This window comes from Silurus meridionalis, chromosome 24, assembly GCF_014805685.1.
Source record: "Silurus meridionalis isolate SWU-2019-XX chromosome 24, ASM1480568v1, whole genome shotgun sequence".
Classification (NCBI taxonomy): Eukaryota; Metazoa; Chordata; class Actinopteri; order Siluriformes; family Siluridae; genus Silurus; species Silurus meridionalis.
In genome coordinates this window covers 20,830,992-20,848,491 of record NC_060907.1, presented here as the reverse complement: position 1 = coordinate 20,848,491, position 17,500 = coordinate 20,830,992, and the positions used below count along the sequence as shown (strand labels likewise).

At 40.0% G+C, this 17,500-nt stretch overlaps 3 protein-coding genes across 7 annotated transcripts in view; 2 read left to right on the top strand and 1 right to left on the bottom strand.

Annotated features, from left to right (window-relative positions):
* elfn1b (extracellular leucine-rich repeat and fibronectin type III domain containing 1b) overlaps window positions 1–17,500 on the bottom strand; it is a 51,266-nt gene that overhangs the window by 24,476 nt on the left and 9,290 nt on the right. Inside the window, exon 2 of one of the 5 annotated variants that reach the window (XM_046837350.1) lies at window positions 3,735–3,801. The exons of the other annotated variants lie outside the window; for them this stretch is intronic. The gene's annotated coding sequence lies outside the window, so the exon portion shown is untranslated. The remainder of the gene's footprint in view (window positions 1–3,734; window positions 3,802–17,500) is intronic. 5 annotated transcript variants of the gene reach the window in all.
* LOC124377948 (UDP-glucuronosyltransferase 2C1-like) lies at window positions 2,139–5,079 on the top strand. The gene is given in 3 exon segments (XM_046837355.1): window positions 2,139–2,271; window positions 3,445–4,569; window positions 4,572–5,079. Coding segments are annotated over 2 exon segments (1,578 nt in total). The 5' UTR covers window positions 2,139–2,271; window positions 3,445–3,452; the 3' UTR covers window positions 5,033–5,079.
* LOC124377947 (UDP-glucuronosyltransferase 2C1-like) lies at window positions 2,142–9,117 on the top strand. Its single transcript, XM_046837354.1, has 2 exons — window positions 2,142–2,271; window positions 7,091–9,117. Exon 2 carries the CDS (start codon window positions 7,099–7,101, stop codon window positions 8,677–8,679), a length of 1,581 nt encoding a protein of 526 aa, XP_046693310.1. The 5' UTR covers window positions 2,142–2,271; window positions 7,091–7,098; the 3' UTR covers window positions 8,680–9,117.

Here is a 17,500-nt window from a genome sequence, read left to right as displayed (position 1 = left end):
GACCCGAAGCACACAGCCAGGATAACCAAGGAGTGGCTCTGTAAGAAGCATATCAAGGTTCTGGCGTAACCTGGCCAGTCTCCAGACCTAAACCCAATAGCGAATCTTTGGAGGGAGCTCAAACTCCGTGTTTCTCAGCAACAGGCCAGAAACCTGACTGATCTAGAGAAGATCTGTGTGGAGGAGTGGGCCAAAATCCCTCCTGCAGTGTGTGCAAACCTGGTGAAAAACTACAGGAAATGTTTGACCTCTGTAATTGCAAACAAAGGCTACTGTACCAAATATTAACATTGACTTTCTCAGGTGTTCAAATACTTATTTGCAGCTGTATCATACAAATAAATAGTTTAAAAATCATACATTGTGATTTCTAAGTGGGAGAACTTGCAAAATAGCAGGGTGTTCAAATACCTATTTTCCTCACTGTATATCTGTTTGTTTGTTTATTATAAAACATCTATAGAAATATAATATATATACAGTACAGACCAAAAGTTTGTACACACCTTCTCATTCAAAGAGTTTTCTTTATTTTCATGACTATGAAAATTGTAGATTCACACTGAAGGCATCAAAACTATGAATTAACACATGTGGAATTATATACATAACAAAAAAGTGTGAAACAACTGAAAATATGTCATATTGTAGGTTCTTCAAAGTAGGCATCAAGAGAATGCCAAGAGTGTGCAAAGCAGTAATCTAAGCAAAAGGTGGCTACTTTGAAGAACCTACAATATGACATTTTTCAGTTGTTTCACACTTTTTTGTTAGGTATATAATTCCATATATAATTCCACATGTGTTAATTCATAGTTTTGATGCCTTCAGTGTGAATCTACAATTTTCATAGTCATGAAAATAAAGAAAACTCTTTGAATGAGAAGGTGTGTCCAAACTTTTGGTCTGTACTGTAACTTTACAGATTTTACAGACACATTTGTGGTTTCTTATAGATTCAGGAGCATGAAGGGAAGAACAGCCTTTGTAGTCCATTTGATCAAATTTTCTGTCCTTCACTCAACTGACGTAAGATCGTTAAATTGTCTTTGTGTTAATTACATTGAATGCAAGAGAGAAAAAAGAGGTAGAAAGAGACAGAGACAGAGAGTCAAACGAAAATGTATCAGTCACCAGAGTGTCACTGTAGTTTTAAGGGTGAATTAATAATGAATAAAAATCATGAATGAGTCATGAATTCAAATAATGTATATTAATATAGTTTCACTCCAAATCTCTTATTACTGGACTGCAGACAGTGTGTGTGTGTGTGTGTGTGTGTGTGTGTGTGTGTGTGTGTGTGTGTGTGTAAAAGCCTAATGGAAAAGAAAAACATTTCCTTTCAATCAAACACTGAATTGAAGCTCAGCAGGAGAAAAGAGATGAAATGATAGAAGGAATGTAGCAGCTGATCCTTTACAGAAATAATTACATGATCAAAAGAGGATCTGGAAATAAATGATTCATGTTTAAATATAAAAAATATAATATTTTATAATAAATAAATTAATGTAAATTATATGTAGAAATAAATGATAAATTAAATACATTAAAAATAAGTGATATAAATGATTTGTAAAAACTTTATAATAATAATTTATCAGGGCAGAAGGTTTCACTCTGTGCTCAGTGTTCCTGGAACAGATTCTGGATCTTCTGTGACCCTGACCAGGATCAGGGGTTAAAGGGTTTACGGCTTAAATGTGTTTATCAGAGAGGGTTCCATGTACCGCCAAGAAACATTCAGTGAATCTGAAGATCACTGAACAATAAGAACGTTATCAGAGTGTTTAGGAGAAGCTGTAATCAGAACAGCAGCTCGTTCCTCTGAAAAATCACTTCAAGGTTCTAATGAAAATTACAACGATTTCATTCTGATAAACAATCACAAGTCCTGGATTTCCACTGCAGGATGTTTTAAACTCATGAATTAGTCTTTTTACGTTCCAAAGAATTAAGATGAAGCTCATACCGCTGACTGAGATTTTCTTTGTGAGTAATGAACTGATAGTAATCAGAGTGCCTGGCTAATGTTTTCCCCTACACTGGGCCAATTATTAACAAGATCAGATAAAAACAAGTGGAAATATGTGTGAAGAACACTGTAGAGAATTCAGAAGTTTCTGCCACTCGTACTGTTTCTCCTCGCCATATGATCCCTATCTCACACGATAGCTACAGTCATTCATTAACCTGGGCTTGAAGTAAATGCTCTTTGCTCTCATACACACTCTTGAACGATGTTCTGTGGCTGGTTGGATCACATCTAAGGTACGTCTGCGTTGTGATTTGATTAAGGAATGACATTTTCCACTAAAATGAATCTCACTAATTTTCACCCGATGTTATGTACAGTAATATACAGTGTATTACATCCTGAGTCAGCGTTTCCCGCTTCACCTTTTCCACATTTTGTAGTCGTACCTCTTTAACTTCAGTAAGACTTTATTAGGATTTGTACCATTTTATTTATACAGTGTGTAAACAACAGGAAACTGTAACTTTCAATGTATTTACTCTCAGTCCATTTTAATGGGAACACCTGTACTTTCTTACAATTATCTAATCAGCGTGCTAATAAAGATTGTGAAGATACAGGTCAAGAGCTTCAGTTCAAGTCCACGTCGAACATCAGCATGAAGAAAAGTATGATCTCTGTGACTTTTAGCACAGCGGGGTTGCTCTGAAAAGCTAATCAGATGATCAATAGTTTAAACCCCTGAACCACCAAGCTGCCACTGTTTGGGCCCCTAATCAAGGCCCATAATCTGCGTCAGGATCACTGCATCAAGGCTGATCTACTGAAAATGTAAAGAATATTCCACTGTGCTATAATGTTTGCAGTACTTAATAAAAGCTTCTTCTGATGAGAAAATGTTATCTGGCACTAGAAGTGTGTCAGACTCTTCCATGTGGGAGTCAGATGGTACCCTCTTTGACTCCAGAATCCACTGTTCAGAGATCCAGAGTTTTTCTAAGGAAGGAGCTCAGACTCTGTTACTGAGACAAAAATGTCAAGACTTTGATGAGGTCTCAGCATGCTGGAATATACACCTAAAGCACATGCACTGCAGATGGCATTTTAACAACCAAGTGTTGACTGAATTCACAGTATTCCCCTTTTTTCCGTGATGTAACACTCTAGAGAATGGAATAACCTCAAATAAACTGTCATTCAAAGATTTTAGAGAGCAAAGGCATAAACTTGCAGAACCACATCCAAAGATCTCTCTAAACTCTACAGCTGTGGCCAAGTGCCCAGTCCATGATAATGAAAAGCATTAAACAACCTAATACATTGTTCCTGAGCATTTTGGGGTTCTACCAAAACCACCAGGCAAGAATTTAAATTTTAACCAGAAAACGTTTTTTTTTGTTGTTGCGTGGGATGAAACTTAGACTTGCATTTCTCAGTGTACTTATCCCCAATTTTCTGTACTGTAGGTGCTGCAATGAACGGAAACAAAATACACAACTCTGGCCTGGTTTTGCTCACCATGCTGGTAGCCTCAGTCTATACTGGGAACATTCTGGTCTTCCCTGTGGATGGCAGCCACTGGGTCAATATGAAAATACTGATCGAGGCTCTTCATGCCAAAGGTCACAATGTTACAGTCATACGACCCTCTGACAGCTGGTACATAGAAGCAACGTCGCCATGTTACACCTCCATCACTTTGCCAGCCACAGGAAACTTTGATCAAGAATTCATTCAGAATCTTATAAGCACGAACCTTGAAATTGTGAGGGAGGGCTCCATATGGTCTCGTCTGAAAGTTGAGAAGGAGATTTGGGAAAAATCTGTGGAAATGATTGAAAAGGAGAAAAAAATTATCTTCAGCATCATTGAAGACCAGGAGCTAATGCAGTCCTTAAGAGAAACCAAATATGATGTGTTTCTCACGGACCCTGTGTTAATGAGTGGTGCTTTTTTGAGTAAATATCTAAACCTGCCCCTTGTTTTTAACGCTCGGTGGACGATACAAGGTGAGGGACACTTCGCAATCGCTCCCTCACCTCTTTCATATGTACCAGTGCCAATGTTAGAGCTGCCAGACCACATGAGCTTTGTTGAGAGAGTGGTAAATGTGGTCATGTACATTGTAACTGAGTTACAGATCAAGTATTTTATGGCTTCAAGATACAATGAAGTGTGTCATCAACTCTTTGGTCCAGAGATAAACTACTTTGAATTAATCCAAGGAGCAGATCTGTGGCTGTTCAGAGTTGATTTTACGTTTGAATTTCCACGCCCTACGATGCCAAATGTTGTCTACATGGGTGGTTTCCACTGCAAGCCTTCCAAACCTCTTCCACAACATCTTGAGGACTTTGTGCAGAGCTCTGGTGAACATGGGGTCATTGTCATGTCTCTTGGAACTTTAGTTGGTCAACTTCCTCATGATGTAGCCAATTCAGTAGCTGAGGCTTTTGCAGAGCTTCCACAAAAGGTTATATGGAGGTATACAGGGGAAAGACCTTCTACAGTTGGAAACAATACTTTAATAATGGACTGGATTCCCCAAAATGATCTGCTTGGTCACCCTAAGACCAGGGCATTTGTAGCTCATGGGGAACCAATGGACTTCAGGAAGCCATCTACCACGGCGTTCCTATAATTGGTTTTGGACTCGTCTGGGATCAGCCTGACAATCTCGCAAAAATGAGGGTGAAGGGAGTCGCCAAGAACGTCAACTTTGCAACTATGGATAAAGATTCCTTCCTTTTAACGGTGAAAGAAGTTCTTCAGAACGCTTCATATCGGGAAAATATGCAGAGACTCTCCAGACTCCACAGAGACGTGCTGATAAAACCTTTAGATAATGCTGTCTTCTGGATTGAGTACATCATGAGGCACGGTGGTGCTGCTCATCTACGAACAGAATCTTATAAAATGCCCTGGTACTCATACCACTCTGTAGATGTTTTACTCTTCCTGCTGTCTGTTCTTTCTGTTATTGCCTTCACTACAGTTGCAATCATTAAACATGTCTGTTGTAGGCTGAGGAGCAAGAAAAAATCTAACAAATAAGTAGAAACTTTATTTAAACTTATCAGAGAACCCACCTTAATCATAAAGCTAACAAGAATAGAATAGAATAGAATAGAATAGAATAGAATAGAATAGAATAGAGTGGCAGATAGATTTTTTCCCTTTTTCTGTAAACTCCACTCTTCTGTAAAGGCTTTCTGCTGGTGTTTGAGGTGTGGCTGAGGGAATGATTTTACATTCAGGCACAAAAGGATTAGTGAGACCAGACACTGCTGTTAAGAAGTCAATGAGGCTCCAGTTCCAGTTCATCCCAAATGTTAAGGAGGTCAGGGCTCTGTGCAGGACACTAGTGTTGTTCCACTCCACCTGCCACACCAACCACCATGTCTTCATGGTTTTACACTTGGATATTCAGACTTGGTTTCTGGACATGCTAAAGTGAATTCTCTAAACTCTAAAATGAGATGATTAAAATCACCAGCGTGCAGGTCAGCTCTCCGGATTTTGCAGCTTTTTTCTTGAGTATAAGCATCAGAAACAGGGTTTTATACAACATCTAGACCGCTGAATTTAATGACAGCTTGGGTGGGATTAGCATGTGCATGCGGCTGTTTAACTATAACAGGGGCTTATCTTAGTTAAGCACAATCCTGACCTTGGACTTGAGAATGGTTTTTCTTGCACACAAGGGTATAATATACCCAGAGTAATTCATTAATCGGGATCTGCATTAAATCACTCTTTGCTCTTCGCTCTGCACACACACCAGTATGAAATCTTTCAGTTTATGGAATTACGTCTTTGGTATGTGTAAAATCGTATTAATTTGATAGGTGAATAACGTATTTACTTAGTAATAAAACTGATTTGTTTAATGTTCTCTGTTATAAAGTTGTGTTTACAGGATTCGCATTTGTAATAAAAAAAAATTATAAAGTAACTGAGGGAAAACTCATTTCCTAAAATTATTATTAGAAATTTCAACCCAAACTTTGTTATCTTGTGCTTGTTTAGGTTTATAATAATTTTTATTCTGCAGTAAAGTGCAATTTTAATTAATGGCATTCAGAAAATTCTTTATCCCTGTTGTGATTTGATTTCATTACATAAATTCTTATTTTTTGTAATGAAATGATCCACATTGAGTCATATACAATATATTTCACTAAATTTCTGTTTGTGGATCTGCATTATGAAATTCTACATATGTATTACTATCTTTACTGAAAACCTTATTATGGAGGAATTCCCCCAAATGTTGATCTTTGTAGAAATAAAGAAATAATTTTCTGATTCATTATTTGGTAATGTTTTTTAAAAGACTCTTTACAACGGAATAATTAAAATGAATTTTAAAATGAATACTTGAAAAGACATCAGTAAATATTACACATGGTGTTTTTTGGTTTTAAATATTTCCCCTGTCCACCTGTAGGTTCTCACATTGAAGTATCGCCACTTCCTGATATTACTGACCATTGGGTTTGATAGGATTGCTTAAGATTTGTCAGAGTAGATGGACAGTGGTGTTGTTGTTGTTGTTGTTGTTGTTGTTGTTGTTGTTAAACAGTAATAATGACAAAGTCTTGCCACAGATCCCATCTCAGTCTGAGGACTAGCCTGATCCATCTCACTCATCTCACAAGCATGAGCAGTTGTCCAGTATGTGCTGATGAAATGCATCCTCATTATTTGGCACTCCTACCACCATGCTTTACTGTCGAGACTCTGGTTTCTCAGGGTTGAGTTTTCACCAGATGTAGTTCTGTTTGCCAAAGCCAAAAAGTTCAGTTGAGGTCTCAATAGTTCAGAGAATTATCTTCCAGATGTTTGTTCCCTCATGCTTTTTTAAAAACCCAAAGCTTTACATGGATGTTTTTTCAGTAATGGTGTTCTTCACAGTATTTGTGATCAGGACGTGGCTGTTTTATGAATAGCTTCTGCTATCTGAGCTGTGGATAAAAAGTTCCTTTAGAGTTTCATTTGGCTCCTGGTTGTGTTTTTGACAAATATCCTTCTACTGTATGGTGCTGTGGTATATTATTAATACTGATAGACTCTATTCAATATACTCATTCCTAATTTTCTGTTCTGTAGGTGCTGCAATGAACGGAAAGAAAATACACAACTCTGGCCTGGTCTTGCTCACCATGCTGGTAGCCTCAGTCTATACTGGGAACATTCTGGTCTTCCCTGTGGATGGCAGCCACTGGGTCAATATGAAAATACTGATCGAGGCTCTTTATGCCAAAGGTCACAATGTTACAGTCATACGACCCTCTGACAGCTGGTACATAGAAGCAACGTCGCCATGTTACACCTCCATCACTTTTGGAAGCTCAAAGCTTTTTGATCAAGAATTTATTGGAAATGCTGTGAGGAAGTACTTAGACATTATGAGGGAGGGTTCCATATGGGCTCGTCTGAAACTCGAGAAGGAGATGTGGGACAAAGCAGTGGAAATGGTGGAGAAAGAAAAAACATATGTGATCAGTTTAATTAAAGACCAGGAGTTAATGCAGTCCTTAAGAGACACCAAGTATGATGTGTTTTTTACTGATCCTGCCTTAATTAGTGGCATCATTTTAGGACATTTTCTCAACCTGCCTGTTGTCTTTAATGTTCGCTGGTGCCTCCAACATGAGGGACACTTTGCAATCGCTCCCTCACCTCTTTCATATGTACCAGTGCCAATGTTAGAGCTGCCAGACCACATGAGCTTTTTTGAGAGAGTGGTAAATGTGCTCATGTACATTGTAACTGAGTTACAGTTCAAGTATTTTATAGCTTCAGGTTACAATGAAGTGTGTCATCAACTCTTTGGTCCAGAAATAAACTACTTTGAATTAATCCAAGGAGCAGATCTGTGGCTGTTCAGAGTTGATTTTACGTTTGAATTTCCACGCCCTACGATGCCAAATGTTGTCTACATGGGTGGTTTCCACTGCAAGCCTTCCAAACCTCTTCCACAACATCTTGAGGACTTTGTGCAGAGCTCTGGTGAACATGGGGTCATTGTCATGTCTCTTGGAACTTTAGTTGGTCAACTTCCTCATGATGTAGCCAATTCAGTAGCTGAGGCTTTTGCAGAGCTTCCACAAAAGGTTATATGGAGGTATACAGGGGAAAGACCTTCTACAGTTGGAAACAATACTTTAATAATGGACTGGATTCCCCAAAATGATCTGCTTGGTCACCCTAAGACCAGGGCATTTGTAGCTCATGGGGGAACCAATGGAATTCAGGAAGCTATCTATCATGGCGTTCCTATAATTGGTTTTGGACTCGTCTGGGATCAGCCTGACAATCTCGCAAAAATGAGGGTGAAGGGAGTCGCCAAGAACGTCAACTTTGCAACTATGGATAAAGATTCCTTCCTTTTAACGGTGAAAGAAGTTCTTCAGAACGCTTCATATCGGGAAAATATGCAGAGACTCTCCAAAATCCACAGAGACGTGCTGATAAAACCTTTAGATAATGCTGTCTTCTGGATTGAGTACATCATGAGGCACGGTGGTGCTGCTCATCTACGAACAGAATCTTATAAAATGCCCTGGTATTCGTACCACTCTGTAGATGTTTTACTCTTCCTGCTGTCTGTTCTTTCTGTTATTGCCTTCACTACAGTTGCAATCATCAGACATGTTTGTTGTAGGCTGAGGAGCAAGAAAAAATCTAACAAATAAGTAGAAACTTTACTCTTGATTATTTAAGGACAGAGTGTTTTCTATTTTTATTTGATTCAGTTTTTTCTTTCTAGTTTGATCACAATATGTCCACAAAAGTTTTTCTGTTATCCACTTGGGGGACATCACATGAGACGTTTCTTCAGGGCTGATTTTTATTTATTTTTTTACAAAAAGTGATGAATAGAGTGATAAGTGATTAAGTGTATCAGATGAGCATTGGATCAGTTTCTCAGTTTCTTCTGGACTCTTTTTCTTTACAGCACAGTGTGTTGGATTCACACTCTGACTTTATTATAATAAATCAACAAATCAAAAGTTTTTGAAAGCTTCATATAAAATCTCCCACACCACACACACATTACACTGGAAACTGGACTGCACCACATACACAACTGTAGAAACTGGAATTTTTTTTATCATTTTTAATAAATCAGCTTTTATTTAGCCAGTAAACAGCTTTTGTGTGTGTGTGTGTGTGTGTGTGTGTGTGTGTGTGTGTGTGTGTGTGTGTGTGTGTTCTACAGACGTGAGGTGGGTTTTGAAAGACAGAAGCAGGTTAGAGAGCGTGAAGGAAATGCAGAGTGGCAGATCTGTAATAGGTTCCCAAAGCCCAAATCAGATTAGCTGTGCTCTTAGGGACAACACTCTGCCTTTCTAGCATCCGTGCTGAACACATGCAGTTGATATTTTTTACAACACCTTACTTCCCGGTGAGTCATTTCCTTGACTTTCTTTCCCCAGGCTGTGGAGTTCTCATGTTTCATTATGTTCACCACTGAGCAGGAGCTCTGCACATCAATACACCTTGCTAATACTAATGCTAATGCTAAACATTCCACTCATTCTAGGTAAAGTGCACTGAGCCTCGTTTATTAAAATTGATCTGTAAATCCGCACAGTGGATCAGGGAAAGACGCCAGCATTGTACATTTAACTGCTGTTTGTGTACATTGATATAAAACTCTACGACCTTCAGTGGATGACTAAAAGATGGCAAGTGTTAAAATACGTCTTTAATACAACTTTTCCCAAAATGTGAAGGTGCAAATGGAAATTTCCTCGTTGTAATTATTGTCCCACGTCCTTATTAGCAGCTCAGAAAATAGCACCTGATCCAGCACTTCCTGTTCGTAAGGCTAAAAGAAGAGGAAGTGTGCAGACAGGCCACAAAGTGGGTTTTATGTGTCATGTTGAGATGTTGCAGTACTGTGGGTTTATTGTGTGCAGTGTTTAATGGGTCACATAAATGAGGGCATAAAATCATAACGTGATCATGGCATTGAGTTTTTTTCATCATGGATTAGCGCTTCGGGAGACTGTAATGGTATGGACCAGTGGTCACGCATAACCGCTGCGTGAAACACGGATCTCATGGGCTAACAAAATGAACAAGGTGTAAACTGACCTGAATTCAGCCGTTTAACATCACAACTATTTTCAAGCCTCGAATTCCCTCTGTGTCATTCCCTCACTTCCTACCGCTCAGTCTGAAGAACAACCAGTGTTAAATCTGGGCTAAAAACTCGGACACCAAAAAAAACCCCACCAATGATATCTCTGTGTGTGTGTGTGTGTGTGTGTGTGTGTGTGTGTGTGTGTGTGTGTGTGTGTGGAGAGTATGTAAAGAGTTGTGTAGCCCAGGGTCAGTGTTTCTTCTGTACTGGATGTACTCACTATTACTACAAACTGTTTCACTGTCAGGTTTTATACCATGCAGAAGGAAACACACACACACACACACACACACACACACACACACACACACACAGAAATGTCCTTCATCTGCCCGATGTGCTTTTGAGGTGAATTGAAACTGATCCGGTGGGAGAGCTGCAGGTGCAGGTGTAAACAAAACAAATTAAATGTAATAACACAAACAGAACAAAAGTGTGTGTGTGTGTGTGTGTGTGTGTGTGTGTGTGTGTGTGTGTGTGTGTGTGAGAGAGAGAGAGAGAGAGAGAGAGAGAGAGATGATGAAATTTCATTTGGTTTTTAAATCAATGTAACTGCTGTGATTCTGTGTAACTGGTTAGATTTTTTTAACCAGATTTATTTTTCATTACATTTTTTTTAATTAATGGACTCCATTAATGCCATTATCATAATCATAATCATCATCATCATCATCATCCTCACTGTGAGCAGTATAAGGTGGCTGTCTTACTCCCATGAGATGATGGTATCAGTTTAAACAAGTAGCTTTCCTTTAATAAAATGTTTTATTATAATTAGCTATTAAACCTTCGCTTTTCCTGCATTAACCACAATGCCATGCTGGTAAATGAGCAGTGGAACTTCATCCTTGCTTTTCTTGACCCTAAAAGTGCGGCACTGTCTGGCTTTCTCATCGTTTCAATTACAAACAGATCACATTCTTCTCATATTCAACTCTCTCTCTCTCTCTCTCTCTCTCTCTCTCTCTCTCTCTCTCTCTCTGTTATTTTGTTTGTTCATGAACTCTAGGGAATAGAAACGCTTAGCACCCACCACCACCTCACACTCACACACACGAACACCTCTATATCCACTTCACTTTTTATTTCCATCTTATTAATTATTCAGAAAAGCATCATAAATATGCAAACTCGCTTCGCACTCCAACTCATTTGCTTTTTGCCATCTGGCCATTAAGCAACTCTGCTGCTGCAGCTAGCAGTTAGAGAAGGGCAAACACACACACACAAGCAGACACACAAACATAGACATATATGTACACACACTGTGTTGTGCCAGTTTGATAATGCATGTTTACACACAATGGAGATTAGCTATTTCAGGACCTGGACAGCGGCTCATTATTCATTCACTCGCGTCATCATGCGTGCACATGTAGAGGTTCACATCACATATTAGAAGAGATCACGGAGAGCTGGGGTGGAATGGGGTGTTTTTCAAACTTCACACACACCAAGAGAGTCTCACACACAACAATCTGTAGATAATAAATCAAAGGGAGAAGAGCCAGAGAGCATCTGATGAGAAAAGGTCAATTCAATTCAGTTCAATTCATTTTTTTTATTTTTTTTATTTGTTATTCAGAGATAAATAGGTTATAAATGGAATGTATAAGTTTGTTCTTTTATATGTTCATCCCTAATGATCAAGCCAGAGGTGAAAGTTTCAGGAAAAAACTGCCTGAGATGGCATGAAGAAGAAACCTTGAGAAGAACCAGACTCAAAAGGGAATCCATCTAGGTGGCACCGAATGTCCAAATGAGTCCTGCAGAAACTGAAATAACTGCTCTATACAGCCTTGCTGGAGAGAAAAGCATCTCAATGTACACAATACATTAAACATACGAGAGCAAAGGATCTCAGAAGCTTCCAATCCTGAAGTCTGAGTCTATGCTGAACAGAAACACAGAAGCGATGTGGAATCCTGAATCAACTCTAATGCTGCAGAGATTTCTAATGCAAGAGATCTGCATTAATGGCAACAGATTAAAGCCGCGTGTCCGAGAAAAAAAAAACACGTCCTGATGATCGCAATCAGACGTGTGAAAGCAGGAAATTGGATCTGCAGTCCAGGCTTTCACACCTGACACTGTTCCTGCAGCTGTGATGATGTGGAACAGAAACTAGTGTGAAATATAACCCATTCATTCTCCTGCTGCACACAGAAAAGAGAGATACTACACACACTCTCTATCTCTGTGTTTCTTTATCTCTCTCTGAAAGAAGTGCACTTGGAGACATCTCAGCCTCTTGAAGACTCTGGATTCTGCTCTTCCACTCAGAATGCACTAAAGCTGGAGCACATGTCCGTTTTAAAGCGGTAACCTTGAACATAGATGAGAACTCCAGGCAGAGAGACGTGGCTATAACATATTATTATTATGTTTATACTCATCATCTGCAGTGAGTATAATATTAACACTCCTTATTAATACCCTGATACGTATGTTCTGGAAGTTCTCTTGTTAGTTCCTCCCTCACCGTGCTGCCTGTGACTGAGGAAGTAGGTAACTCAGAGGTAGCTTTAGTACACTTCACTACTTTTCAGGAGTGCTGGAGCAGTTTTTGATGTGGGCTTCTGGAGCACATCACACATGAGAAGATCTTCCCATATGTAAATGAAGGCAGTCTTTTTCACCATTCTACCAGTTCTGAAACATCAACATGAACCTCAATCAATCATCAGTCACCAGGATTACTTTTAAAAAATTATCTCAGACAAATAAAAAAATAGAAACTGAAAATGAAGCTCCAGGTTCTCCATTTCTCCCAAACGCTGAAACAATGTTCCTTTGTGACCTGGATTTTGATACAGACCCAAGTGGAACATTAAACTGTGGCTCCACCTTCACCATCTTCCATACTAGTGCATGCATTTAAAGTCTCCTGATGGTCATTTCACCATTAATAACTTCTGCACTGAAGATGAGTAAGTGTTATTTCTGAGCCATTTCTGACTCACTATCACGTGATCATTTTCAAATCATTCATGCATGCAGAGGGATTATAATGAACCAATTCTGCTGGAACTAGTCTAAGCCTGGGGACTAACCCCTGGAAGGTACAGAAGCCATTGGTTTCATATGGAATAATCATGGATTGTGGAACAGTTGGAATGAAATGGCATGAATTTCTTCTCATTTGCTAGCAGTAGAATTAAGGTGTACAAAGATTGTGGAACTGGGGAGTATCACATCATCCTGAAGTGAATGAAGCATAAAAATCTCCACTGCAGTCAAGGATTTGTCTGTCTTTAACACCAGCAGCCCACACAACCCAGACAGTCCTCACAACCTTCATAACCTTCACAGTCCTCACAACCTTCACCATCTTCCATACTAGTGCATGCATTTAAAGTCTCCTGATGGTCATTTCACCATTAATAACTTCTGCACTGAAGATGAGTAAGTGTTATTTCTGAGCCATTTCTGACTCTCTATCACATGTGATCATTTTCAAATCATTCATGCATGCAGAGGGATTATAATGAACCAATTCTGCTGGAACTAGTCTAAGCCTGGGGACTAACCCCTGGAAGGTACAGAAGCCATTGGTTTCATATGGAATAATCATGGATTGTGGAACAGTTGGAATGAAATGGCATGAATTTCTTCTCATTTGCTAGCAGTAGAATTAAGGTGTACAAAGATTGTGGAACTGGGGAGTATCACATCATCCTGAAGTGAATGAAGCATAAAAAAATCTCCACTGCAGTCAAGGATTTGTCTGTCTTTAACACCAGCAGCCCACACAACCCAGACAGTCCTCACAACCTTCATAACCTTCACAGTCCTCACAACCTTCATAACCTTCACAGTCCTCACAACCTTCATAACCTTCACAGTCCTCACAACCTTCATAACATTCACAGTCCTCACAACCTTCATAACATTCACAGTCCTCACAACCTTCATAACATTCACAGTCCTCACAACCTTCATAACATTCACAGTCCTCACAACCTTCCTAACCTTCATATCCCTAACAACCCCCACAGTCCTCACAACCTTCATAACCTTCACAGTCCTCACAACCTTCATAACCTTCACAGTCCTCACAACCTTCCTAACCTTCACATCCCTAACAACCCCCACAGTCCTCACAACCTTCATAACCTTCACAGTCCTCACAACCTTCATAACATTCACAGTCCTCACAACCTTCATAACCTTCACAGTCCTCACAACCTTCATAACATTCACAGTCCTCACAACCTTCATAACATTCACAGTCCTCACAACCTTCTAACCTTCACATCCCTAACAACCCCACAGTCCTCACAACCTTCATAACATTCACAGTCCTCACAACCTTCCTAACCTTCACATCCTAACAACCCCACAGTCCTCACAACCTTCATAACATTCACAGTCCTCACAACCTTCCTAACCTTCACATCCCTAACAACCCCCACAGTCCTCACAACCTTCATAACCTTCACAGTCCTCACAACCTTCATAACCTTCACAGTCCTCACAACCTTCATAACCTTCACAGTTCTCACAACCCTCACAGTCCTTACAGATTCAGTATTTTTGGAATCTCACCTCTGATGTGATATAAATTGTATTTATTGAATGCACTCACTCTAATACGGTATTGTTTCTATAGTAAAACTGATTCACAGGGATGTGTTTATTAATAGAACTTGTATGGAAGGAGTCTTCAGTGTCAGTGCTTTATAACAATCAGAGGTAAAGCTGTGAATAGAATAGAATAAAGAGGGATATGTATAGGGAGAGTATAAATGTGTTGAAGTAATGATGTTTTTATTTAACGTATGCGTATTTTGCTTTAAGAATGGTGTGAGCTGATTGGTCAGACAGGATTTGAAACCGTAAGCAGGTTGACACTGTGATTTCACTTCACTACAGTCTGAAGTACAGACGTGTGCTCTGGTGTAAAAACGACTCCCGTGACGGGAATAAATACATGCGCTGACGAAGCGTTTCGACACGGAGCTCGCTTGTAATCAGAACACTATCTCCAAGGAAAATATGGAAATGATGTGTGTGAAAGGAAGGAGATGATTTCTACCTAAAATAAACCTCATTCCTCCTCATGAATTCCTTAGCAAACATCTCTGTCTGAGCCCTGTCTCATCTCTGTCACATCTCTGTCTCATATCCATTACATCTCTGTCTTATATCAATTTCATCTCTGTCACACCTCTGTCTCATATACATCTCATCTCTGTCTCATATTCACCTCATCTCTGTCTCACCTCTGTCTCATATCCATTTTATCTCTGTCTCATTTCAATTTCATCTCTGTCTCATTTAATTTAATTTCTTTCATATCTCTGTCTCATTTCAAATTCATCTCTGTCTCATTTCCATTTCATCTCTGTCTCATATCTATTTTATTGCTGTCTCATTTCTGTAACGTATCTATTTCATCTCTGTCTCATTTGTCTTATTATATTATATATTTGTTGCTGGTGTTGAGGGAGGTGAAGGTGTTAATGGAGTACATGGGGTTTGTGGAGATTATGAGGTTAATGGTGTTAATTGCGAAGATGGTGTTATGGAGGGGATGGTGTAATGGTGGAGATGGTGTTGATGGTGTTATGGAGGGGATGGTGTAATGGTGGAGATGGTGTTGATGGTGTTATGGAGGGGATGGTGTAATGGTGGAGATGGTGTTGATGGTGTTATGGAGGGATGGTGTAATGGTGGAGATGGTGTTGATGGTGTTATGGAGGGATGGTGTAATGGTGGAGATGGTGTTGATGGTGTTATGGAGGGATGGTGTAATGGTGGAGATGGTGTTGATGGTGTTATGGAGGGATGGTGTAATGGTGGAGATGGTGTTGATGGTGTTATGGAGGGATGGTGTAATGGTGGAGATGGTGTTGATGGTGTTATGGAGGGATGGTGTTAATGGTGGAGATGGTGTTGATGGTGTTATGGAGGGATGGTGTAATGGTGGAGATGGTGTTGATGGTGTTATGGAGGGATGGTGTAATGGTGGAGATGGTGTTGATGGTGTTATGGAGGGATGGTGTAATGGTGGAGATGGTGTTGATGGTGTTATGGAGGGATGGTGTAATGGTGGAGATGGTGTTGATGGTGTTATGGAGGGATGGTGTAATGGTGGAGATGGTGTTGATGGTGTTATGGAGGGATGGTGTAATGGTGGAGATGGTGTTGATGGTGTTATGGAGGGATGGTGTAATGGTGGAGATGGTGTTGATGGTGTTATGGAGGGATGGTGTTATGGTGGAGATGGTGTTGATGGTGTTATGGAGGGATGGTGTAATGGTGGAGATGGTGTTGATGGTGTTATGGAGGATGGTGTAATGGTGGAGATGGTGTTGATGGTGTTATGGAGGGATGGTGTTATGGTGGAGATGGTGTTGATGGTGTTATGGAGGGATGGTGTAATGGTGGAGATGGTGTTGATGGTGTTATGGAGGGATGGTGTAATGGTGGAGATGGTGTTGATGGTGTTATGGAGGATGGTGTAATGGTGGAGATGGTGTTGATGGTGTTATGGAGGGATGGTGTAATGGTGGAGATGGTGTTGATGGTGTTATGGAGGGATGGAGGTAATAGGGGTGATGGTGTAATGGTAAAGATGGTGTTATAGAGGTGATGATGTAATAATGAAGATGGCGTTGATGGTGTAATGGAGAAGATGTTGTTATAATGGAGATGGTGTTGGTGTAATGGACGTGTGTTGTTGGTGTAATCTGTGTGTGTGTGTGTGTGTGTGTGTGTGTGTGTGTGTGTGTGTGTGTGTGTGTGAGATAGAGAGAGTATGATTGAATTAGGCAATGTGGCATCTATACCTTCTTTCTGAAATCAGTCCACTCTCCCCAGAGATGCATCTCTCTCTCTTTCTTTCTCACTCTCTCTCTCTCTCTCTCTCTCTCTCTCTCTCTCCTCTCTCTCTCTCTCTCTCTCTCTCTCTCTCTCTCTCTCTCTCTCTCCTCTCTCTCTCTCTTCCATATAAATGCTGGCACATGTTTTCTCTGAAGTTTTGAGGTGGTGTGTTGCCATAGCAACAAGGGTTTTGTTCCCTTGCAGTCGAGGACTCTGTGTTTTATGTGTTTAATTATGAATGAAAGAGTCTGATAATGAGAGAGTGAGAGAGAGTGAGTGAGAAAGAGAGAGTGTGAGAGAGAGAGAGAGAGAGAGAGAGTGAGAGAGAGTGAGAGAGAGTGAGAGAGAGAGTGAGAGAGTGAGAGAGTGAGAGAGTGAGAGAGAGTGAGAGAGAGAGAGAGAGAGAGAGAGAGAGAGAGAGAGAGTGAGAGAGAGTGAGAGAGTGAGGGAGAGTGAGAGAGTGAGTGAGAGAAAGAGAGAGTGAGAGTGAGAGAGAGAAAGTGAGAGAGAGAGTGAGATAGAGTGAGAGAGTGAGA

What these genes read in the sequence shown, in the direction of transcription:
- LOC124377947 (XM_046837354.1), top strand. Translation starts at nt 7,099, where the DNA reads ATGAACGGAAAGAAAATACACAACTCTGGCCTGGTCTTGCTCACCATG.